This window comes from Phyllostomus discolor, chromosome 1, assembly GCF_004126475.2.
Source record: "Phyllostomus discolor isolate MPI-MPIP mPhyDis1 chromosome 1, mPhyDis1.pri.v3, whole genome shotgun sequence".
Taxonomy (NCBI): domain Eukaryota; kingdom Metazoa; phylum Chordata; class Mammalia; order Chiroptera; family Phyllostomidae; genus Phyllostomus; species Phyllostomus discolor.
The window spans coordinates 199,870,566-199,895,767 of NC_040903.2; the positions used below are offsets into that span (position 1 = coordinate 199,870,566).

General features: G+C 39.8%; 1 protein-coding gene across 1 annotated transcript in view; it reads left to right on the forward strand.

Annotated features, from left to right (window-relative positions):
• Positions 1 to 25,202, forward strand: part of NRXN3 (neurexin 3) — a 1,487,232-nt gene that overhangs the window by 546,783 nt on the left and 915,247 nt on the right. The window contains 1 exon segment of the mRNA XM_036018906.1: positions 23,346 to 23,549. Coding sequence (XP_035874799.1) covers positions 23,346 to 23,549 — 204 coding nt within the window.

A 25,202-nucleotide genomic window follows, 5' to 3' on the forward strand; every position in this document is an offset into this window, starting at 1 on the left:
AGATGGCGGGTTCATACCTTAACAAACCATCTTCCCTTCTCTTTCTTGGCCAGATCTTTTATGAGGGGGTGGGGGAGGGTAAACAAGGTGTGGTGAGGACTTTGAAATTCTGGGAGGATTAGGTGAGTGAAGCTGCAGCATTCCTGTTCTGGCCAGTTAGCTGTTCCCCAGTGGGGGTGGTTGTCTGCTCTCCCTGGAACAAAGGTTCTGATGTCCCCAGGTGCTAATCTTCTGTCAGTGCCCCAGGAGGCCTGCTACTTTCCCAGGAGCCAGGATGGGCCTTATCTGTACTTTCTGAAGCAAAAGCTTGAACATACACATTACTTGCTAGACTTATAACTTTTTACCTTAAGCTAAAATTTTCCAAGTCTTGAGTCCCCTATCATAGGTAGCTAACTGCTTTTCTCTTGCTGCTTTTAAGATTATTTCTTTGTACCTAACTTTTGATTTTAACTGTGATGTGTCTTGGATTGGGCCTCTTTGTATCCATCTTTGAGAGTCTCTAGGCTTCCTGGATTTGCATGTCTATTTTCTTCATCAAATTAGGGAAGTTTTCTTTCACTATTTTTTTCCAAATAGATTTCCAATTTCTTGCTCTTTCTCTTCTTCTGGCACCCCTATGATGCAAATGTTGGAATGTTTGAAGTTTTCCAAGAGGCTGCTTACACTATCCTCATGTTTTTGGATTCTTTTTGTTCCTGTTCCAGTTGGTTGTTTTTGCTTCCTTATGTTTCAAATTATTGATTTGATTCTCATCTTCCTCCACTCTACCATTGTTTCCCTGTAAATTGTTTTTTTATTTTAATTAGTGTATCCTTTGTTTTTGACTGGATCTCTTTTGTGCTTTTGAGGTTCACACTAAGTTCCTTGAGCATTCTTATAACCAGTGTTTTGACCTCTGCATATGATGGATTGCTTATCTCCATTTTGTTTCATTCTTTTTCTGGAGTTTTGATCTGTTCTTTCATTTGGGCTATGCCTCTTTGTCTTCTCATTTTGGCAGCCTCCCTGTGTTTGTTTCTATGTATTAGGTAGAGCTGCTATGACTCCCTGTCTTGGTGGTGTGGCTTTATATAGTAGGTGTCCTGTAGGGTCCACTGACACAGCCTTCCCCATCACCCAAGCTAGGTATTCCAGGTGCATCCTTTGTGCGGTCTGAGTATACCCTCCTCTTGTAGTTGAGCCTTGATTGCTCTTGACATGTAAGTGGAAGGGATTTACACTGGCCAGTCAGTTGCAAAGATTGGCTGTGACCACTGGCCACCAACCTCTGCCCTTCATGGAGGATCAGCTGTGCAGGGACAGGGTGGTGGTGCTCCAACATGGTATGTAGCTGTCTATTGGGTGTGCTGGCTCTGGGCTTTCCCTGGGTGGTGCAGGCCTAGGTCAGCCCCCACCTATGTTCTGCCTGGGGCCACCCTGCACGAGCTATAAAGCAATCTGAGATGGCTGCTACTTATGCTGGGCTTAGAGATTTCCAGGCGAAGCCAAGCTGTGAATCTAGGCTGGCTGCTATGAGTGCTGGGCCTGGGGCTACTTAGCAAGAGACTAGGACCTTGGACTTGGTGAGGCTGGCTGTAACTTGTTTGAGAGGATTTAGGAAGCTGTGAAGCATGAGCATGACCAGCCATTCATATAGAAAAGTCATTGTTAACAGCTTAGTTGGGCCTATAAGTTGGGTGGGACTGAGTCTCAGGGAATCTCCATGGTGGGGCAAACAGTGTTAGCCATGTTGATAGGGTCTCAGATATGGCACTTGCCTGCCAACTTTGTGGCTCTGACTGGAGAAGATTCAAAAAATGGACAGTGGCCTCTGCCTGCCTTTCTGTTTGGGAGAAAGCTGTCCCCCAGCTTTCTCCTTGATGACAGACCCTTCACTTCCTTCCTGTATGTCACTTCAAGCTGCTACCTCAGTGCTGGAACTTAGAGAGAGTGAGTTTGAATAAGTCCATGTGTGAGTTCTTTAAGAGAAACTGCTTGGGACTCTAGAAGTTTCTTCCACTGACTGAATCCCTGCAGGTTTTGCAGCCAGAACTTATGGGGACTTATCTTCCTGGTACAGGAACTCTGGGCTGTGGGGCATGTTGTAGGGCTGGGACTCCTTCCCTGAATTTTTATCTACCACATGTGGATGTGGGATCGGCCTGTTCTGTGTCTTTGCCCCTCCTACCAGTCTGGATGGATGTGCTTTCTTTAATTATGTAATCATCAGACTTCCATTCAACTTGATTTCTGATGGTTCTAAGAAGATGGTTGTTCTATAGTTTAGTTGTAATTCTGAAGTGGTTGTATGAAGAGGTGAGCTATGTTTACCTATGCTGCCGTCTTAACTGAAGGTCCCTGGTATGATTATTTTAAATATTGAAACCCTCTTGAACTGAAGTTCAAATATGGAACCTCTATATTGGTGAGACTACCTGTCACAAAGACTCCTACATAACTCAGAAAGCAAATGAACTTGGATGGAAACAAAATGCAAGCCCAATTTTATATTATTATACCATGTTCCATTTCAAAGCATAACTGTATGTGCATTTATATGTATGTTTTTATTCTTTCCCTTGCCCTTTACCGCAATGAGATACCTCACACATGTCAGAATGGCTATTACCGATAAGTCAACAATTAACAAGTGCTGGAGAGGATGTGGAGAAAAGGGAGCCCTAGTGCACTGTTGGTGGGAATGCAGACTGGTGCAGCCACTGTGGAAAGCAGTATGGGGATACCTCAAGAAATGAAAAATGGAACTGCCTTATGACCCAGCAAGCAATTCCACTCCTGGGAATTTATCTGAAAAACATGAAACACTGATTTGAAAGAGTATATGCATGCCTATGTTAATTGCAGCATTGTTTACAATAGCCAAGATTTGGAAACAGCTGAAGAGTGTCCATCAGTAGATGAGTAGATAAAAAAGCTGTGGTACATGTACACAATGGAATACTATTCAGCTGTAAAAAAAAAAAAGGAAATATTATCCTTTGTGGCAGTGTGGATGAACCTGGAGACCATTATGCTAAATGAAATAAGCCAGGCAGAGAAAAACAAGTACCATATGATCTCACTCATATGTGGAATCTAATGAACAAAATGAGCAAAATAGAGACAGACTCAGACAGAGCAAAATAGAGAGCAGGGCGGCAGCTAAGGGAGGAAGAGTAGGTGGTGGAGGGATTGAGCAAAAAGGAAGAAGGACTCATGGCTAGGGACAACAGTGTGGTGATTGTAGGGGAGAAGGAAACTAAATAGTAACAGAAAAAACAATAAAAATACATTTAATATAAGATGATAATATTAAAGATAAAGGAAAAATAAAATCATAAATAAATATAGAAACATTTGATATAGTCAATATATATTTATTTAAAATAATATGAACAGGGTTAGATTAGAAAATAACATTTTAGCTTGAAAATACAAAACTATCAAGAAACTATTAAGATTATTATTAAGATTAGGGACAAAGCAGGCATGCCCTTTATCACGTCTGTGTATTATTAAAATGGAGAAAATGGAGAAAACTAGCCAATAGAATAGGTTTAACAAAAATCAGATACTTTTCTTACTTACAGAAAGTTCATGAAGGTCTTCAGGTAAATTGTTAGAGCTGAAAAGGATTTCAGCATGTTTGTTGGATTGAAGATAAACATATAAATTTAATTAACCTCCTTCTGCAATTATAATTGCCAATTAAAATATAGAACAGAAAATATTCCATCTATAATAGCAACAAAAAAAAAAGTAGCTAAGAATAAATCCTAAAATATTTAAGACTTTAATGGTAGAAATGACACAATACTATGGAAGATAAAACAAAGTCCTGAATAAATCACCAATACTTATCATATTCATGCATGATTAGATTAAATAATATAAATATGCTAAATTCTCCATAAATTACTTCATAAATCCAATAAGATTCTACTCAACATCCCAACAGAGTTTTTCATGGAAACTGTCAAGATGATGCTCTAATTCATGAGTATGTTCAAGGGGCCAAAATAGTTGAGACTGTCCTGGGGGAAAAAGGGAACAATAGGAGAGACTTGCCCTACTGGATAGAGACCTATTTTATACCCAAAATAATTATGCTAGTGTGACCCACACAGACCTGCGGGACACAATGGAACTCCATAACTATTTCATGCAATGTGAAAAATGGATACATGACCAGGTTGATGTTATAAATCAGTGGTTAATGAACAAGCTAGTCAGTACGTGGTGCTGGCATAATTGGTTATCCATATGGAAAAAATAAAATCAGATGTCATTTTCACACAAAACATGAAATGAATTAAGAGTACATACAAATTTAAATGTAAAATGCAAACTTGAAAGATATTTAGAAGAAAATAAAAGTGAATGACAAAGGGCCAGGAAGAAAGTAGAGCCATGAAGAAGATGCTGATAAGTTTGATGGCAACTAAGTTTGAATCTGTGTTCAAGGACAAATATGATAAACAAAGACAAGCCACAGATTGAGAGAAACTATTGGCAGTGAATGTGATATGCAAAGGGTTGTTTCCAGAAATTGTATAATTAACTTCTACAAGTCAGCAAGAGGAAGACTAATAACCCAACAGAAAAATGAAGAAGCAGTATGAATAAGAAAAGTGCAGATGTCAAAACCAAAATGGATAGTAAATGTATAAAAGTGTGTCATCCACACTAGTAAATTTGAGAAGGCAAATGCAAATGATAGATATTACCAGTAAGTAAAAATTAATAACTCTGGCAATGTTCAGTCTTGGCCAAGAGGAGTAGAAATAGGAATTGTTATGTCCTAAATACTGGTAGTGTACAATGAGGTGACCACTTTGTAATAAAATTGAGCACTGATGTTGAACATGATATTTGGCCTAGTAGTTGCACATTATGTAAATGCTTTATAGAAACTCTCGAATAAATTCACATTTAGATAGTTAAAAGAATATACATTGGAATACTGCTTATAATCTAAAAGAAAAAAATTAACAACAGTCTAAATCATCATGATTTATACTGTGGAGATACATCCAGCATTGGTGAACTTCAATGCCATGACATTGAATGAAAAAAGCAAATTATGGAATACCATATACAGAATGATACCATTTGTATAAAATTCACAAACATGTGAAATAATCTAAAATACTGTATGTATAGATCCATATTTTTTTAAAATTTTATTTATTATTACTTTTAGAGAGAGGGAAAAGGAGGAAGAAAGGGAGAGAAACATCAATGTGCGGTTGCCTCTCACACACCCCCAACTGGGGACCTAGCCCTCAAGCCAGGCATGTGCCCTGACTGGGAATCGAACCAGCAACCCTTTGATTTACAAGCCAGCACTCAGTGCACTGAGTCACACCAGCCAGGGCAGATCCGTACATATTAAGAATATAAAAAGCATGCATGGACATCATGAACATCCCTGTAAAAATGTTACTTCTGGGAAGAAAGGGAAGTGGGACTGTTAAAAAGGGGATTTACTGATGCCTGTAATATTTTATTTCATTGAAAAGAATCTGAAACACATATGCCAGAGTGTTAGGAATTTTAAAAAGCCACATTACAGGGATGCAGGTATTTATTATATCATTGTTTCTAGTTGTTTGGATGAAGCATTTCAAAATTAAACACAGAGCCATGCAGCCTTCCTGAGAGGTGGATGCCAAGTGTTCAGCCAGGGTTATTCTCCAAGTCCCTGCACTTCCTGCTCTCAGTGGGACTGATTAAAGTGATATATGATCACACACAATAACTATTCGGGTTCTTTGGGAAATGTCAAAATTGCAAATATTAAATTCTGAAATATCAAGGGTCATTTACAGACATACAAGACCAACTGAGGACTTAAAGAATAAAAAATGAAAACAAAGTAAAAGATGTTTGATATCGAATTTAGAAGAATATATCCTCTCTTTCCCCTGTAAAATCACACCCCAGAAATTGGCCTCCGTCTTCCCGAGGGATTATCTGTCTGCATGAGGAAGGAGCCAGCAGCCCTGAAACTCACACAGGACGATATAAAACAAAGTGACACAAAACCCGCTCACGTGAAGGGAAAGGAATCCGCCACGAAATGGCTGCACCTTCCCAAATACATCCTTCGACTCCCCAAACAGCTTTTCCATCCTTGACCTTCTCGTCCGGAAACCTCTCCTTAAGCAGTTACACACAGCTCTGCAAATGTTAGAGTGACATTTGGACTGGGCTTGCGTGATCAGCCTGCGTGATGGGCTTGCCTGCTCGGCTGGGCTGCCCCGGGGGGTCTGCCAAACGGCAGTGCAGCGGTGTGAGCCTTGCCGGCCTCGCTTCCCAGAGCTAGCAATAACATTTACCAGCTACAGTTTTCTCCGTCTTCAAATATTTCTTCTGGCCCACGTGACAGCGCCCCAGCTCCTCCATAGACTGGGACCTAAAGAGGGGTCTTTAGAGAGAGGAGCGCCCTCCTTTAAGGACTTTTAACATTTACCTTTCATTAAAGATTTTACTTGTGTTTTAATTGGGCTGCCCTCTTAGGACTCTGATATGTTTAGGAAAAATTAATTATTAAAATTGCACACGCATAGAGGGGGGTACACCTCTGCTCATTTTCACGTTAGTGGAAACTCTGAAAAACATGCCTCTAGTTGGAGAGGAATGGGCTCTGAGTGCTCACTGAAGTCCTTAAGGACCCAGAGCTGGCCAGGAAATTGTACAATTATTAATCATAACTGTAGAAAACAATTTTGAACCTTGTTAGCTTGCTATATGCCCAGGACGGGCTTAGTCAAGACTTGAAGAAATCAAGTGGCTTCTTTTTTGTATCTCCAGTGCCTGAATGAATTGATGAGGATGGACTGAATATTCTCCCTAATGAGTCACATGCTAATATTATCGTTATTTTACTGAGGAAACTGAGGCTCAGAGAGATTAAGTAGCTTGTTCAGTTACAAAGCTAGCAAGTGTCAGGCTTCCTATACAGCCTGAGAACTGAATGGCTTTGCTATAACCTGTACTTAAAGACATGTCTGTGTCAGAAATGTGGTGATAGCCATTGGCAGGCAGAGTTGAAAATGAATAAGAACACAGTGGAGTTCCAGTTGATAAATGCTGAAGGAGAGAAGACAACCGAGAACCACCACTGGGCAAACCCCACGGCAGTAAATGTTGCAAATAAGATCCACTGAATCCACTGAAATGGATACTAAAATTAGTGGGTGAAAGTGTGAAGAGAAAAAGGATTTTCATGGGCTCCAGGTAATGGAGTATCCCTGGCTCCATGGCTTTCCCATGATATACATCAAGCACAAAGGAAAAGACATTTAACAATGGAAAGACCTGGGAGATACTGGCTTACCCAAGGGATCAAGAAGACATCACCAGTAACAGGACATGTCATCATCATGAACCCCTTGATATAAGGCAGTGGGACAAGGACACATTGTCATTTTTATGGTATCCTTGCCAAAAATGTATAACTCCACTCCAACCATCAGAGACATTGAACAAACTCAAAATGGGGATATTTGATAACATATCTGATGGGTCCTCTTTGAAAGGACAGGAAAGACAAGAAAAGATTGAGGAATTGTTAAACTGGAGAAGCACTTGGGAGAAATAACAACTAATTAAATGTGGGACCCTGGGATAGAAAAAGGACGTTAGTGGAAAAAGTCATAACATTTGAATAAGACCTGAAATTTACTCAAAATGATGTGCCAGTGTTAATTCTCTATTATTCATAATTGTACTGTGGTTATATAAGATATTAGCATTAGGGGAAGCAGGTTGAGAGGTGTAAGAATGCTTGGTACAATTTTTGTAACTTTTCTGTTAAGTATGTAAGTTTGAAATAAAAAGTTTAAAGCAACAACCAAGATAAAATGAAGCAAGAAATGAATGGGAGCTGTATTTGCCTTTATATTTGTTTGCAGCGTCAAGAGAGAAGCATATATGTAAACCAAAATGAAGTGCACATGAAAACAGGCTTGCAGGCACTGCCTGTTACGTATCGTATGTATACACCAGATAGAATGGGGTCAGCGGAAGGAGTGGTAAGCCTGACCTAGCAAGGGTGTGCAGGTAGCCAGGGCAGGCTTTGCAGAAAAGGTAATGCTTGCAGTTTTTTTTGTTTCTCTGCCACCTGTTCTATTAAGTAGCTACTATGTGCCAGGTGAGCATCCTTCTAGAAAATAGCTACACAGTAGTAAACAAAACAAAACAAAACAACCTGCTTTTAGGGAATTTACATTCTAGAAGAAGGGTCCAATAAACACATGAACAAAAAAATTTAGCTCTTTTAAGTGCTGTGCTTACAAATAAGTGAGCTGACGTGATAGAATATGGCTGGGGAGAAAGGCAGTTAGGGTGATTGGGGAATACTTTTCTGAATTGATAATCAGAACTATTTGAGACAGGGACTGAACGAGAGGAACCTGCCATGCAAAATGATCAGGGTGCAGGTAACTCCATGCTGAAGAACAGGTTGGCTGAGTGCCTGAAGAGAAGAACAAATTGGCATGCTCGTATTCAAAGGAATAAAAGAATGCCGGCATGCTGGGCTGTGATGGACAAGGGGAGAATAGTAGAGGGGAGCTATAAAAGTAGGGCGACCATGTGGCTTTAAGTTCAAATTAGCAAGCACACTTCAGAGTAAAAGGTGATGCTATTAATAATTACACCAGGACAATAGCAGTGAAATGGAAGTGTCTGGGCCACACTTGCACCTATGAGCACCCTGTAAAGAGGAAACAAATCAGGTAGGACTTTATAAGTCAGGCAAGGAGTATAAATATATTCTAAGTTTACTAGGAAGGCATGGGCGGGTGTCAGGGGGGAAGAAAGTGATCACTCTGACTGCCGCGTGGAGAGTAGACTTGAGAGAAAAGAATGAAATTGGGGGAATAATTAGAAGTCTAGCTAGAAGACAGGATGGGGTTTTAGCTAGGGGAGCTTTGAAGGCAGAGCCAACAAGCCTCCCTTACTCTTGGTAGATAGGCCAGGATTTGCCAGCTAGGTAAGTGTCAGTGTAAGGGAAGCGTAGAACGCTCCATACAAAGGGACAGCAGGGCAAAGTCATATGGGGCAGGGTATATTCCCAGAGCCAAGAGTGTGTTCTATGGCAAAGGTGAAGGAGAACAGTGGGGACAGGCGACTAGTATGACTGGAGGCCAGATTACTGAAGATTTAGAATTCAGCCCTGGCCAGGTAGCTCAGTTGTTTGGAGCACTGTCCTGTACAACCAAAAGGTTGTGGGTTGGATCACCAGTCAGGGCACACACCTAGGTTGTGGGTTCAGTCCCGATTAGGGTGCTTATGGGAAGCAACTGATGTTTCTCACATTCATGCTTATCTCTCTCTCCTCCACCTTCCTTTCTTTCTCAAAATAATCAATACTCCCCCCCCCCCGAAATACACCCTCTGGTGAAGATTAAAAAAAAAAGATTTATAATTCAATGCTAAGTAGTGGGGACTCTGGTGCCATTCAAGGTACCCGACTTAAAATGACATGGTTTGATTTGTTTCTAGCCCAACTACAACAGGAAAATAAGACACAATTAAAAGGAAAAAGTACTCTGAAAACAGATAGAGACATGTTCTGATAGCTAGAGAAATACACAATAAACCAGAAGCATTTGCAGGGTGGTACAATAAAGTGAGGGGGCTTTTATTTTCACTAGAAACTCTCCCCCCATTCATCAGACACACCCTTGATGGGCTTGTGGTTGATGTTGTAATTAAGTGTCGACTCCGGGTCGCTGTTCAGTCATAAAGAAGCTCCAAGAGGAAAGGTTGAGAGACAAATTAATGCCATGTACCACGTATTCTTCTGCTGCTCCATGGCTATTCTTGGCCCTCTTATTTCTAAGTCTGAGCAATATCTCTCAGACTGGTGTGCCTCACGTGCAGTTTTGGCAAGCTGAGCATGGGGATGGAGCCAGATAGCTTGTTGTCTGCAGTCTTATAAACTCATCAGCTGTGGACTGGTAATATAATTTCTGATACACTGTGCCAGCCCTATAAAACAACTTTGTGTTTGCGGGGGAATGGGGCCCTGACAAGAAGACGTGTTTATAACTTAATTTTAGCTGTGTTCTCCATTGTTGCTGCAGTAGCAGCTTGTGTATGAGGCATCCTTGTCATCTGCCAGACTCTTACAACTTCTTTGTGTGTGTTTGGCAAGCTAGGCACAACATTAGGCTTTGCTTAATAGCCACCCCAGGATCCTGTTTGTCACCTTATGGAGTGGTAGCTGCACCATACATCTCCATCTTTTGGGAATTGAGACATAATTGTTGTGTACTCCACAGCTGTGGGTTAGATCTTGATAAAATTATCTGATGTCTTACTCTTCTAGATAAAGTTCTCATAAAATAATATTGATAGGAGGCCTGACAAGGGGAAAACTCTGAGACATGTCACCCAGGTATATGCAGTCAATGACTATCTTTTTGTTGACTATATTTTCTGTCTGTGAATTACAATAGCTGTTTGCCATTTATGTCATTAGGCTAACAAGATTACTTCTAGCCAGACATGACCCCAGGTGACTATGGCAAAAATTAAAGATCTACAAGGTAGGAACTTTTTTTTTCCATTTCTAGATCCCGAGACCAGTGCCTGGGAACATAATAGATACTAAAACACCATGTGTTGAATAAATAAGTCCAACTATTGGCATTGTAAACCCGTCCTAATGCTTTGGAAGTGGACACCACAAATGATGTAGTCTCCCAAGAAGAGCATGTTCTACTGAGAGTTGGCCAGGGGGTTGATGAACTGATGTGTCAAGTTGAGACATTGTGTAGGATCCAACATTCATTCTAATCACATGTATTTTAACCTGGCCACTCTAGATTCTACTGTGCACAAATGTAGACTTGTGAGATTTTCCTCTATTAATTAATTACCTTTTTGCTCTTAGGTCCACTAAAAGAGATATCCTTTAATTCCTGTCCTATGAGGATTGAATGCAATGCTGGCACTCACAATTTTTTTTATATTTCATTCTATAGCTAACTTTGCTGATAAGTGGTATTGGAAAAAAATATACACATATACACATACACATGTATCATGTTATATATGTCTTACATACTTCGGTGGGCAAAAGTAAGTTATATTACCAGCCATCATTAACTAAAAGTCATAAATGAGGACATGGAATAATAACAATAATAAGACAAATAATACAAATAAATAGAACAACAATAATAAGTAATACAAGAATAAACTCCATGTTTCATGTGCCACAACAGTAAACTTACTTTTGCCTACCCCTGTATGTAACATATATATGTATCAACCATATTTCAAACCAAGTGTCTCAATAGATCTCTAGGTACTTATAGTATGTTTGTGTGTGTGGGTCTTTTGAGTCATCTGTTTCAGAACATTGCTGTTTTTGTACAACTTGATTTTGGAAGCGGGATCCCAAATAGGAAAAAAAGGAAGGTTTTTAATATCTCCATAAGAAAAAAGTCAAGGCTTTTAAATATTAACTCAGTTTCCTCAGTTATGGAAAAAAGGTTTGAGTGAAGGTAAACTTTACATTTCTCACTCTAAGTTTCTATGCAATTCAGAGGTAGCAATCTCGTAACTTCCATGCTATTTTGCTATTTTTTTCCTTATAAAGTGACAAGAGACTAATTCTGCTTTAGTGAGTTAATCAGACTTTTGAATGTCTTCTTTGGTTTGACTTTTCTAGAAAATATATTTTCTACTCCTAGAAAAGAATGGACTTTGGTTCATGTTGAAAGAATGGTCCAGTGTCTTGTAAAGACATGCGTGCCGCTGATATTTGGTGACCTGGTACATTGTGGGCCGATTCGTCGATTGTAATGCCTTTTACAATCGACGTATGTCGATTACATTTACAATGTAATGGCTTCTGCCATTTTTTGCTTCACCTCTTCCATATTGGCAAAAGATTTCCCTTTGAAGGACATTTTTCATCTGGAGAAACAATGGAAGTTGCTTGGGGAGAGATCAGGTGAGCGGGGTTGGGGGGTGGCCCATAGGGATCATGTGTTTTTTCTGTCAAAAACTGCTGAGCACGCATCACGGTGTGGGCAGGTGTGCTTGTCAATCAGCCATCATGGAATGGGCCAGTGCCTTAAAAGAGTCTTCAAAAAAAATTCACTGAAGCCGAATGCTGCCTCTCACAACAACGCCCATTCCACTGATACAGATGTTCCTAGAACATTAACCTAGCAGGAGAAGCCTGCACTACAAAAGGCCTACCTTCCAGTAGATAATTTCAGTTTATTTGGGTGTCCTCTTATGTATTTGCCATTGGCTTTGTCCTTTGACTTAAGGTCACAGACAGTTCTTGTCAGGAGCTTATAGTACTCTCTTTCTTTTTGTCTTTCTCATGGTTCTGGTAATTGACCTTCTCCTTGCTCCATTAGGGCTAGTAATGTCTTCTCTTAATAGTTCTGTATACTACAATACCCCTCAAGGGTTCACTATCCTCTACCTATGCCTTTGTAAATCTAACCTTTATTAAAACTTCATCAAATGGCACAATTTGAGTGGGGCATCTATTTCCTATTAGTATGGTACCTGATTTAGTGTTATTATTGCACAAGCTATTAAAAGGGGAAACTGAGGTCCAAGAATGTTTCACAGTTAAATAACTTGCAGATCTAAGATTCCATCATATCTTCTAACTCCAAGTGCATATACTTAAGTGACAGCAAGCACACTGAACAATGATTCTGAATGGGAGGCTTACCCATGTGTGTAAGTACAGCTCTGTACTCTCAGCTTTTATTCTTTAATTTTTTTTTTATTTTTTAAATATTTTATTCATTTATTTTTAGAGAGCAAGGAAGGGAGGAAGAAGGAGAGGAAGAGAAACATCAATGTGTGGTTGCCTCTCAAGCGCCCCCTACTGGGGACCTGACCGGGAACCTAGGCATGTTCCCTGACTTAGAATTGAATCAGCGACCCTTTGGTTCACAGGTCAATGCTCAGTCCACTGAGCCACACCAGTCAGGGCTCAACATTCTTGAATTGACTTAAAGAGGCAGAGAAATTCTCAGGAATAAATCAATGTTCTTTATAAATGTTATGTTTGAAATTTCATAAAATTATATATTATGTAAATCAGGGTTTCTGTATCTTTGGTTTGTTTACTTCTTATTCTTTTTGTCCCCTTTCCTTTTTCCCAAATCCTCACCTAAGGATATGTTTATTGATTTTAGAGAGAGAGGAAGGGGGAGAGAGAGAGAGAGAGTGAGAAACATCGATATGAGAGATAAACATTGATCGGTTGCTTCCCATATGCACCCTGACCAGGGATTGAACCTGCAACCTTTTGATGTATGGGAGGATGCTACAACCAACTAAGCCACCTGGCCAGGGATTCTTTCTTTCTTTCTTTCTTTCTTTCTTTCTTTCTTTCTTTCTTTCTTTCTTTCTTTCTTTCTTTCTTTCTTTCTTTATTAAAGTATATAAAAATACATACCTCCTTTCCTTAAAATGAGAAATGTCAATAAAAAATTTCATCGTGGCTTTAGAGTAGTCTAGTTCTTGGGGGATAAAAAGCCAGTATGACTGTGTATAATGGCAGCACTCTGTTGCGAATGTGAAAAGTTACTTCTCAGCCTTGTCTGCAGGAGGGAGGACATCACCTCCCATCAATTTTGTTGATTTCCTGAGGCTGTTGGCTACTGTTGGGTCTGTTTGGAACTAGAAATTTATGTTGCTCCTGCTGCTGCAAATACAGACTTAGAACCTGGCAGGCATTCCTACATAGATTTGCACACTGTTTAAGATCAGCCCAGTTTGGGAGAGGAAGCAATCTGTGTATTTTGGAAGCTTTGTCAGAATAAAACACACGTAGGGAGTGTGTGAGGCCAATAGCTGCATGAGTGAGCAGGAGGATGTCTTGAAGGTACAAAAAGGAGTAGAGGGTGAGAGAAGTGACTATTTAAAGATACTTTGCTTACAAGTTTGGACGTGAGAGGATCTTCTCTCCATAGGAGATGGCTCAGTGGCTGACGGGAGTATACTGCCAGGAAGTGTACTTTGTATACTCAGTGTAGAATCAGAACTAGCACAATCTACTGCATTACAGCACATTGCAAGCAAAATATAATGAGAGACATTGAAATAAAGAACAAACAGATAGTAACCAGAGGGGAGGGAGGAGGGGAATATGGGTGGAAAAGGGGGTAGGGTTGTCAAAGAACATGTTTAAAGGACACATGGACAAAGCCAAAGAGGGGGTAGGATCAAGGGTGGGAGGTGGGGATGTGTGGGGTAGGGGGGGAGTGGTAGTGGGAAAGTGGAGACAACTATATTTGAACAACAAGCAAACAACAAGGAAAAAACAGCACATTGCTAATTGCTTATAGTACTATATTGGTGTCAATGGATCCTTTGCATTTGTTAGCAATATCACATCAACTGTGTTGTATAGTGCTTTCGTTTTACCCCTTTTCTATTCTCCTCTACCAATCTGGCTTTCTTCTTAAGGCTAAGATGTACATAATGTCACCTCCTCGTAGTGTAGGCAGGAAGAACCTCTGTGCCATTCATCTCCTACAGTCCGTGCTCAGTGTTCACTTCTGTTCTTGGTTAGGGGGTTGCCACATCTAACAGGACATATGCTTATCATATGGTTAAAGAACTCTTATATTTGATTATTTTCTGTTTTTTTGTGTGTGTGTGTGTTAGATATAATAATTTGATAATGATAAGCCGTGGGAAGATCATAGGTAAAATAGGTAAAAGTTGCCTGCCAGAAACTTCATTTTTCAAGGTAAACAACAAAAACAGTGTAACAGCCAAGTGACCATTAGCCTGGAGAAGGGAAAGAGGCACAACCCAGTGTCATAAATCCCTAAAAGCAGGGCAAGGTGCACGATGCTGAAGCCAAGCCAAGGTGAATGGGTGAGCGTGATCAGGCTGCCAGCTCTGTCTCTGCTCTTCGGGTATAGCACTGTGTAGTTGACAGAAATACTGAGAATTATTCCTAATACTTTAAAAAATATTTTTTATTTATATGTAGCGAGGAGGGAAAAGAGGGAGAAAGGGAGGGAGAGAAACATTGATGTGAGGGAGAAACATTTATCAGTTGCTTCTTTCTTTTCTTTCTTTCTTTCTTTCTTTCTTTCTCTCTCTCTCTCTCTCTCTCTCTCTCTCTCTCTCTCTCTCTTTTTCTTTCTCTCTCTCTTTCTTTCTCTCTTTCTTTCTTTCTTTCTTTCTTTCTTTCTTTCTTTCTTTCTTTCCTTTTTATTTTTTTTATTGGCTGCTTCTTGAACATGCCCTGACTGGGGATTGAACCCACACCCAGACGTGTGCCTGGACTGAGAACTGAACCAGCGATCTTTTCCTTTGCAGGATAATGCCCAGCCAACTAAGCCACACCAGCCAGGGCTATTCCTAATGCTCTTATAGAGGGAAATAAATAGACTGAGTAGGTGTTTTTCTCTGGTCCCACCTTTGAATAAAAAGTACTGAAATAGCTACAGGAGGGAAGATCATGTAACAGAAACTGACAATAGGACTGACAATCAAAGGAGAACTTATCAGGGCTAAATGGATCAGATGTTTTATTGTACCTCCCTCCATTGCCTTGTGATGCACTCTCTAATTAGGTGGGGTGACTTCTGATACAGGACATTAAACAAAGCTTCAGAAATGAGAACATAGTCATGGTAGCTAAAGGAAGGTCATATACAATCCTGACTGAACTTTTCATCTCCCTCATTTTCTTCCCATAGTTCACCATATCTATATGCCTGAGGAATACTATTTCATGCCTTGGAATTCAATGACACAATCAATACATATCTGAGTGTTGAGTAAACTATGTATATATATCACCTATGAGAGAATACTGGCTTTACATAACCTCAAGTACAATAAAGCGATGTCCGTAAAATTCTGCATGAAAAAAGTGTGACTCAAGAATGATATGAAACCATGACATAATTCAAATATAAAGATCACAGATATTCACAATCATAAACAAATTTTGGTAATATAACACTAGTAAGGTTTTTTTTCTACGAAGGTATTATTATAAAATCCAAGCATTTAAAAGATAAAAAAATGCTCAGAAATGGAGAAACTGTGATAAAAGACTTGGTGAGAACAGTGACCCCATTTAAACGCACAACAAACATGGGGATTGCACATATTATAAATATAGAACAACGTATACCTGTGTCAAAGATCTCTAGAACTCCCCTCCCTCTGGGCAGTTCTCTGGAAGGACTCACAGAACCAAGAAGCTCTTATATTCATGGTTATGGCTCATTACAGCAAAAGTTACAGAGTAAAATCAGCAAAGGGAAAGGCACGTGCCCCGAAGTCTGCCGGGGAGCAGGCACAAGATTGCAAGAGTCCTCTCCCAGTTAAGTTCAAGATGATATACTTAATTTCTCCAGCAGTCACGTGTGACAGCACAGGCAAAGTTTTGCCAACCAGAGAAGCTTGCTACACCTGGAGTCCAGGAATTTTATTGAGGGCCAGTTGCATAGGAATGCAGCACTTGTGTGACTGATTTCAGTTTCTGGTGGGAGTGGTTGAGGAAGGAGTGGTATTCAGACTTGCTGCGAATCTGTTATCTAATGTCCAGTTTGCAACAAAGTGTGAGACTTGCAAAGAAACAAGAAAATGTGACCCATTTACAGGAATAAATACAGCAGTAGAAACTGCCTTTGAGGAAGTTCAGATGTTAGACTTAGCAGACAAAAACTACACAAAAATTGTTGTAAATGTTAAAAGAATAAAGGAAACTTTGCTGAAAGAATTAAAGTAAAATAATAATGACTCATCAAATAGAGAATATGGAGGTTTGTCCAGAATGAATCCAGCCATACAATATGAAAAATTGAGATTTTACTGAAGAAGATACAAGATACATAGTGTATTTAAGTCTTTTATCCATTTTGAGTTTATTCTGGTATATGGTATACTTAAATATAAGTCATGACACCATAAAATTCCTAGAGGAAAACATAAGCAGTAAAATTTTGGATATCCTGCATAGCTTTGCCAACATATGTCCTAGGGCAAGGGAAATAAAGGGAAAGTAAACAAATGGGACTACATCAAATTAAAAAGCTTCTGCATGGCTAAATAAACCATCATCAAAATGAAAAGGGAACCAACATTATGGGAGAACATTTTTGCCAATGATACATTGGACAAGGGTTTGATCTCCAAAATCTGTAAAGAATTCATGTGACTCGATACCAATAAGACAAACCATCCAATTTAAAAATGGGCAAAGGACCTGAATAGACACTTCTCCCAGGAGGACATACAGACGGCCCATAGAGATATGAAAAGATGGTCAACATCACTAGCCATCAGAGAGATGCAAATTAAAACCACAATGAGATATCATTTCACACTTGTCAGGATGGTCATCGTTTATAAATCAACAAACAACAAGTGCTGGAGAGGATGTGAAGAAAAGGGAACTGCACTGTTGGTGGGAATACAGACTGGTGCAGCCACTGTAGAAAACAGTATGGAATTTCCTTAAAAAACTACAAAACTGCCTTTTGATCCAGTGATTCCACTGCTGGGAATATACCCTAAGAATACCAAATCACTAATTCAAAAGAACTTATGCACCCCTGCGTTCACAGTGGCACTATTTATAATAGCCAAGTGCTAGAAACAACCTAAGTTCCCACCAGGAAATGAGTGAATCAAAAAACTATGGTACATTTACACAATGGAATACTGTGCTGCAGAAAGAAAGAAGGAACTCCTACCATTTGTGACAGCATGGATGGGACTGGAGAGTGTTATGCTAAGTGAAATGGGACAGGCAGTGAAAGACAAATATCACATGACCTCACTTACAAGAGGAATCTCATGAACAAAATAAACTAACAAACAAAATAGAACCACAGGCATGGAGACATGGAACAGACTGAAAGTGACCAGAGGGGAGGGGTGAGGGGAATAATGATAGAAAGAAGGGGAAGGGACTAGATAAAGAACATGTATGAATGACCCATGGACATGGTGTGGGAACTGACTGTGGAAGCATGGTTGGGGTGGGTGGAGTTGGGCAAAGGGGAAAAAATTGGGACAACTGTAATAGAATAACAATTAAAAAAATAAGATACAAGAAACATTGTACATAGGACAATGATGTCTCAGTCCTTTTCAAAATAGGCACTTTGGGACCTCACACAGTTCTCTCAATCACCATCAGCTGCCACATCATATTTTCCTGACTCTCACTGATAATCTGAAGTCTCTTCCCTTTCAAGGGTGATTTTAGTTTGCGGAAAGGTCAGAAGTCACAGGACACCAAATCTAGGCTGTAGGGGGATTAAGTCACCTGGGTGATTTGATGTTTTGCCAAAGAATTGTTCATGAGACGTGATGCATGAGTGAGAACATGGTCATGATGAGGCTGCCAATCACCTGTTGCCCATAGCTATACCATCCTGAATCATCTGAATAGTTTCCGTGGAAGAATGTTTGAGCTTAACACAAAATTTGATGCAGTTCATTACTCCACTCACTCTGTCATTTTGAATGCAATGGCTACACAGTACACATGCTCACTCAATGGCCTCTACCATCCCAACTGACTAATATAGTGAAGTGGTCACTGTTCATTCAGGCATGTTCCAGTCCACTCTCCCTGGCTGCCAGGTTATATCAATGTCACACAAACAATTCTTGTTATATTAATAATCATTGGACTTTCTCCAGACATACCTTGTGTTAATAAAGCAACATAATATAAATATAAATATACACACCCACCAAAACACAGATAGATATAAATTTATATTTACATTTCAACTTTTCAAATTCAAAACTTTTATTTGGAGAAAAAATATGTATATTTGAGTTGGAATAAGTGAAAATCTGCAAACTTGAAGACAGATCAATAGAAATTACATGATCTGAATAGAAGAAAGTAAAATGAATGAAGATAAATCAACAGCATTCCAGAGAAGTGTGAAGAACCATTAAGTATACCAACATATGTATGATAGGAGTACTAGAAGGAAAGGAGAGGAAGGGACAGAAAAAATATTTTAGAAATCGATGACTGAATATTTGCCAAATTTGATGAAAAACACTAATCTACACATCAAAGAAGCTCATTGAACTCTAAGCAGGATAAATATAAGGAGATCCACATCTGGACCCTTTATCATAAAAATGGTGAAAGCCAAAGAGAATGAGAAATTTTTGCAAGTATGAACAGAAAAGTGACTCATCTGTACAAGGGCACCACAAGAAGATTGACAGCTGATGTCTCTGCAGAGACTATGGCGGGCACCAGCAGAAAGACAACATTCAAAGTGCTCAAAGAAATATAACTGTCAACCAAGAATCCTACATCCAACAGAGCTATCTTCCAAAAGTGAAGGTAAGCAAAAAGACATCCCCAGGTAAACAAAAACAGAGAATTCATTGCTAGTATACCTGCCTTATAAGAACTACTAAACAAAGTTCTTCAAGCTGAAAGGAAGTGAAAACAGACAGTAATTTGAATCTATGTGAAAATATGAAGAGCTTCAGTTAAGGAAATTATGTAGGTAATGATAAAAGGCAATGCAATTATGCATTTCTTTTTTTTTCTTAAAAGATTTTTAAAATTTCATAAAACTATCTATAAAATTATATTGTTGGGCCATAACAGAATTGTAATATATTTGACAATAAAATACCAAGGAATGAAGCTATGTTGGAGAAAAGAAATGACACCAGATGGTAACTCGAATCCACAGGAAGAAATGAAGAGAGACAGAGATGCTACATAATAAGCTTCATTAAAAAAACTTTATAAATATACTTTAGCTCTCCTGATCAGTTGTGAAGAAGACACAGGTTTTTATGAAGTGGACATTACAATAGTGTATTGTTTGCGACATATAGACATGATGTGAATAACAATAATAACAAAAAAAAGAAAGAAACAAAGAGAGCTATGTAGGAGTAAAGGTTCTGTATCTTACTGGAATCAAGTTAGTCTAAGTATAAAGTAGATTTTGATAAATTAAGATGTATGTTGCAAGCTCTTGAGTAACCACTAAGAATGTAGCTCAAAAAATATGGTTAAGATTCATTAAAGGAATTAAAATAGTGTACAAGGAAATATTCACTTAAGACAAAAGGGTAATAAAAGAGTAGAGAAAGAATAGGAGAACTGTGTAAGAACCATTGTGTAAGCATTCCATGACGGGGTCTGTCAATATTCAATAATCCAGTAGGTTATAGATTGAACACCTTTCATTTTTAGGCTATTTTCCCCCTCAAATTAAGTATTCTATTTGTAGTACTCCTTGTGTTTGAAATCTTTTAAGCAAATTAATATGAATCCTGAAACAGATTTTGTTTTGGCTGATTCTTATATCAAATTTTCTGCCTCATTGCACCCCCTTAAAATTATCAGGTTAATAATAGAAAATACTGACAGAGATACACATTGAGACACACTTTACTTTGTACCACTAGCTGTTTAACTGCATACTCACCTGATACTACTAACACTGGTGTAGAGATGCATTCATTTATACACATGTTCTGGCACTGTGCATATCCAGAGGGATACAAATGCCCATTACTTTTGGAATATATTTAAGTTCAAGGTGTAGAATTAATCATTTCACGGCTCCATGAATACCCTAATGTCTCTTAAAAAGGAGGGCCCATATAGTGTACATGGATGTGCACAGTAGACAGTACCCAGTTATGATTAGTGGTGCTCATAATTATACAGACAGAGCGCTGTGCATATTTATATATATTATATTTTAGAAATGTGTGTTTTATCTGTGTTTATATAATTTTATGTGTTCATAAATAATGTAAAACTTTATATAATGGTATCTATGTATGTGTGTGTGCACACACACAGAAAGAGACATATATATTTGCATACACAAGAGCACCACGCTCTGCCATGAAGCATTAAAGATGGGCTGTGGGTTCTCAGGAAACATGGGCGTGCTCCCAGCATGCTCTCTGACAATTTGACGGGCAGGTTAAGTATACAACAGAGAGAATCAGACTGCCTGTGTTTGACTCCCAGCTCTGCCATTGGTTAGCTGTGTGACCTGGTACCTATAAAATATAATAATAATAATATTGCCTTTTTTTGTGATGCCTGTGTGACAATGTAATGTCTTTTCAATGCACGTAACATCCTAGACAGCACCAAGTAAATAGTAAGTGCTCAATAACTTTGGCTACCATTATTGATCTTTTTGTGATTCTGCTCTTTCAGGAGACAAAACAGTTTTTTTTTCCGCTCACATCTGGAGCATGTGTTAAAATTAGATTATGCTTCCCATCTAAAAAAAGAACTTAATCACATGTCTTTTATGATAATGGTGCCTGCAACTGTGACACCTTTATCTGTGAGCCCTTAGAGGTTTCAGATTGTAATATACAGCTGTTAACACGTCATGGGTATCACCCAGGTGATGGCTGCTTCCCAGGAATGAGTGCGTTTATTTTGCCTTTCATGGACTTTTGTGTGTTATGTCAGTAGGGTGGGGTATGACAATGATGCAGGCGATTGTGAGAGCCTTCCCCGGGGTCTGCCTGATCTCTTCCTGTTTTGACTTCGTGTATGCATGAGGGCAGAAGCTGCTGATCTTTTTGATTCACTGCCATGTCCTCAACACCTGGAAGAGTGCCTGGCACACAGTATCACAAATGAGTACCTTGGAGTAGCTCATAATCTAAGACCATTCACTTAATTCCCAGTGCCTGCCAAAGTCCATTGATTTTATTCCCATCTCAAATTATCTTTGCCAACTACTTATCAAAACAAGCTGGATGCTTCTGTTGAGCTGAATAATTTGTTATTATATGAGCATCCTCCTTCCTTCTATGTTTTATCTACCTATCAGATCTGATGCCATCCTTTCTTTAAAACAAACCCCCCCCATTTCCCAAGACCAGCTCAGACTCTACCTGCCACAGCCTCTGTCTCCTGAGTGCCACTGCCTTTATTAATACATCTTTCCTGTGTCACTTAACTATTTTTATATTCCAGTACAGATACCTGCAGGGGCCAGGTGTCTCTTTAGAACAGGGGCCTTATCTGTTACATCTGCGTACTCTCCATAGCACGTGTAGGTAGGTAGCAACTGTTTGGCAACAGCACATGTTTTATAAGGACCTACTCAGTTCCTGATACTGAGCTCAGTGACAGATTGGTTTCTTAGGAATGTGAATGACATTCTCTCCCTGTGTTCTCTAAAAATGTTTGCTAAGTGAAAGACTAAACAAATTCACATTTTGAGCAACACGCTATTGCAAAACAGGTCCTGGACTTGGTAGTGGATCTGTTGGGTTAATATCCAGGCTGTATGAGTTGGGAATGATAACATCCCCCTCGAAGAGCCTGGATTTTCTGTTTGAAAGTGGGAGTAATAGACCCACATTGTACCACTGGCTGAGATAACATATTGGGAGAGTGGGGCAGAGAAGGGGCTTATAACCAAAGTACTTGGACTGCAGAAGGGATCAAACAAAAGTGAGTTTGTTTCTTCCTTTAGAAGTGCTACTTGAGTAAAAGTGGAATGACCGGCTCTGAAGGGTGTCATTAGCTTTTTTTTTTTTTTTTTTAATATTTTATTTATTTATTTATTTATTTTTTAGAGAGGGAAGAGAGAGAGAGAGAGAGAGAGAGAGAGAGAGAGAGGGAGAGAGAAACATCAATGTGCGGTTGCTGGGGGTTATGGCCTGCAACCCAGAAATGTACCCTGGCTGGGAATCGAACCTGGGACACTTTGGTTCCCAGCCCGCGCTCAATCCACTGAGCTATGCCAGCCAGGCTTAGCTTTTTTTGTTGTAACTCTCACTCCATCAATCTTCTTTGAATGGGCTGAGCAAATTCTTACAGTGCGTGGCTGTAGGTATGTGATGGGGACCAGGCTGTGCTGCTGCTCTTTCCTCCTTCTAGAAGTCCCCTGGCAAATATCTATTTGTTTGCAGTGGTGCTTATAAACCGCTGCTCTCCTTCTTGTCCTCATTAAATGTACTTACAGGATTCTAAGTTTGTTTAATGAACTTTCATTTTATCTACAGCATACAGAAATGCATTTATTACTGTTTGTGGGGGCACTTGCGCTTTTGCAAATTGCCTTCACATCCATTATTTCATTTGGTGCTCATGACAAATCTGTGAGCATAGTAGGGCAAATTGCAATATACTAACCTTTTGCCAATGAGGAAATAGAACCTTGGGGTTTTAGTGGTCTTCTGAAGGTCATGCCCCTTAAAAGTGGCAGTGGAGGTCTAGCAAACTCGAGTCACCTGTCTACAGATTTGGTGCCACCTCCATCCTGCTCTGCTTACACTGGAAGCAAAGGCAAAGGGACACCCTTCACCCTAACAGTCTCCTCCGTCCTTCTCTGCAGAGGCGTCCATCCTGAGCTACGACGGCAGCATGTACATGAAGATCATCATGCCCATGGTCATGCACACCGAGGCAGAGGATGTGTCCTTCCGCTTCATGTCCCAGCGGGCTTACGGGCTGCTGGTCGCCACCACCTCCAGGGACTCTGCCGACACCCTGCGTTTGGAGCTGGATGGCGGACGCGTCAAGCTCATGGTTAACCTAGGTATCGTATGAAGTACCCTCTGCCACTGTTTGGGCTTGTCTTCCCTTTCTTTTCGGATTTTCATTGGTTTGATTGAATTCTTTGTTTGTTTCTTGAAAGTTAGCTGCTCACCTCTTGTTTAATAGACCAAGGATAAAATCCAACAGCAACAAACACCTTCTCCTTGTTCCTGCATGAGGTTTTGATGTCAATTTCTGGTTTCTGACAGTGGTGTTTTTTTTTCTGTTTGTTTGTTTTTTCTTTTACTAGATTATTTGTTTTCTAAGTTTCCTTTCTTGGTTTTATGGAACTGTTTAGCTTTGTGTAAAACACGCTACTTTGGTCCATCTTTTGATCAATCACATTCTCATCAAGTCCAGCTCCTTGGTCACCACTCAAAACAGTCAAAGCCGAGGGCAGGGATAGGGCAGGAAATGGAGGCAAAATGGGAGGGTGGGGCTGCAGAGCTCAAAGCTATGTGAACAGGATGAGAAAGCCTCATCTCTGGCTCCACAGTGACTATTCAAATGGGGAACTGTGGTGGCCTTGATGACACTGGGGTCTCCTATGCTTTCTCCCAGTGGAGAGCTCAGGTCAAGTTCTATTATCCCTTTGGAGAAATAATTCCATAAGTTGGAGTCTCTGACATTGTGGGAGGAGAATGTGGCTTCTGATGTGTATCCCTCTCTTCCTTCCTGACATTCTTATCCATCGTTCAACAGGCCTTTTTATAAAGATTGTTGCCTCACACTGTTACTCACCAATTATGCTAATCTTTTTTTCTTAGTATTGAAAAATTATAATAATGTCAAATTTGTAGCTTTATTGGGTGAAGGTCTGTTCTTCCACTCTAAATACTAATAACAGCAACTTTTGAAACTCCCCAGCTATGGCCTCACAATTCTCTCCTGCTTCTACCTCCTTGACTGAATTTTAATCAGCCTTCTGTAGGGAATGCGGACCTCTTGATTTTTGGAGGAAAAAAAAATCAACCCTGTCTGCTAATTCTACCCAGTAGAAAGTCAGGGCCCTGTGTTGACAGGATTAGTGATATAGCCAAGTCCAGACTTTCTAAGCCTGTATTTGTTTGGGTGTGTAGAATGTTTGGATACAGAGCTTCTTTAAAAAGATTTCAGTGGAATGACTTGTTGGAGGCATGGAGGAGACACAATGGGCAAATGTATTGACGCAAGACCCTATGAAACCCTAGGTGTCCTGGTGGAAAGGGGGGGTTGAATCTATGCCAGTCTTACCTGTTTCCCAGTCAACTGGTCACACTTGGAAAATGCCTATGTTACAATCCTAAAAATCTCGAGGACACAGAAGACTGTTTTGAGCAGTGGCTTGTTATGTCTTTTTCCCCCTTCTTCCAATTTGTAGCTTTTACAACACTGTGCCCTTTATCTTGTCCAACCTCATTTGAGTTCAGCGTGTCTTTTGGTTTTTCTTTGTTTGTGTACATGTGTGTTTGGTTATTTTGGGTTTTGTTTTTTTCTCCCTTGCTGGATCTCTGTTGTGTTCTTGAGTTTCCAATCCTCCCCACCATCAGCCATGGTAAATCAAAAGATGGTATTCAACCCTTCAAAGGCCCAAAGCCTGCGGCCCGCATAGCAAACAGCCTTGAGAACAGAGCGTACTGAGCAGCCTGCAGGGGCTGGCATACCCCCCTCCCTC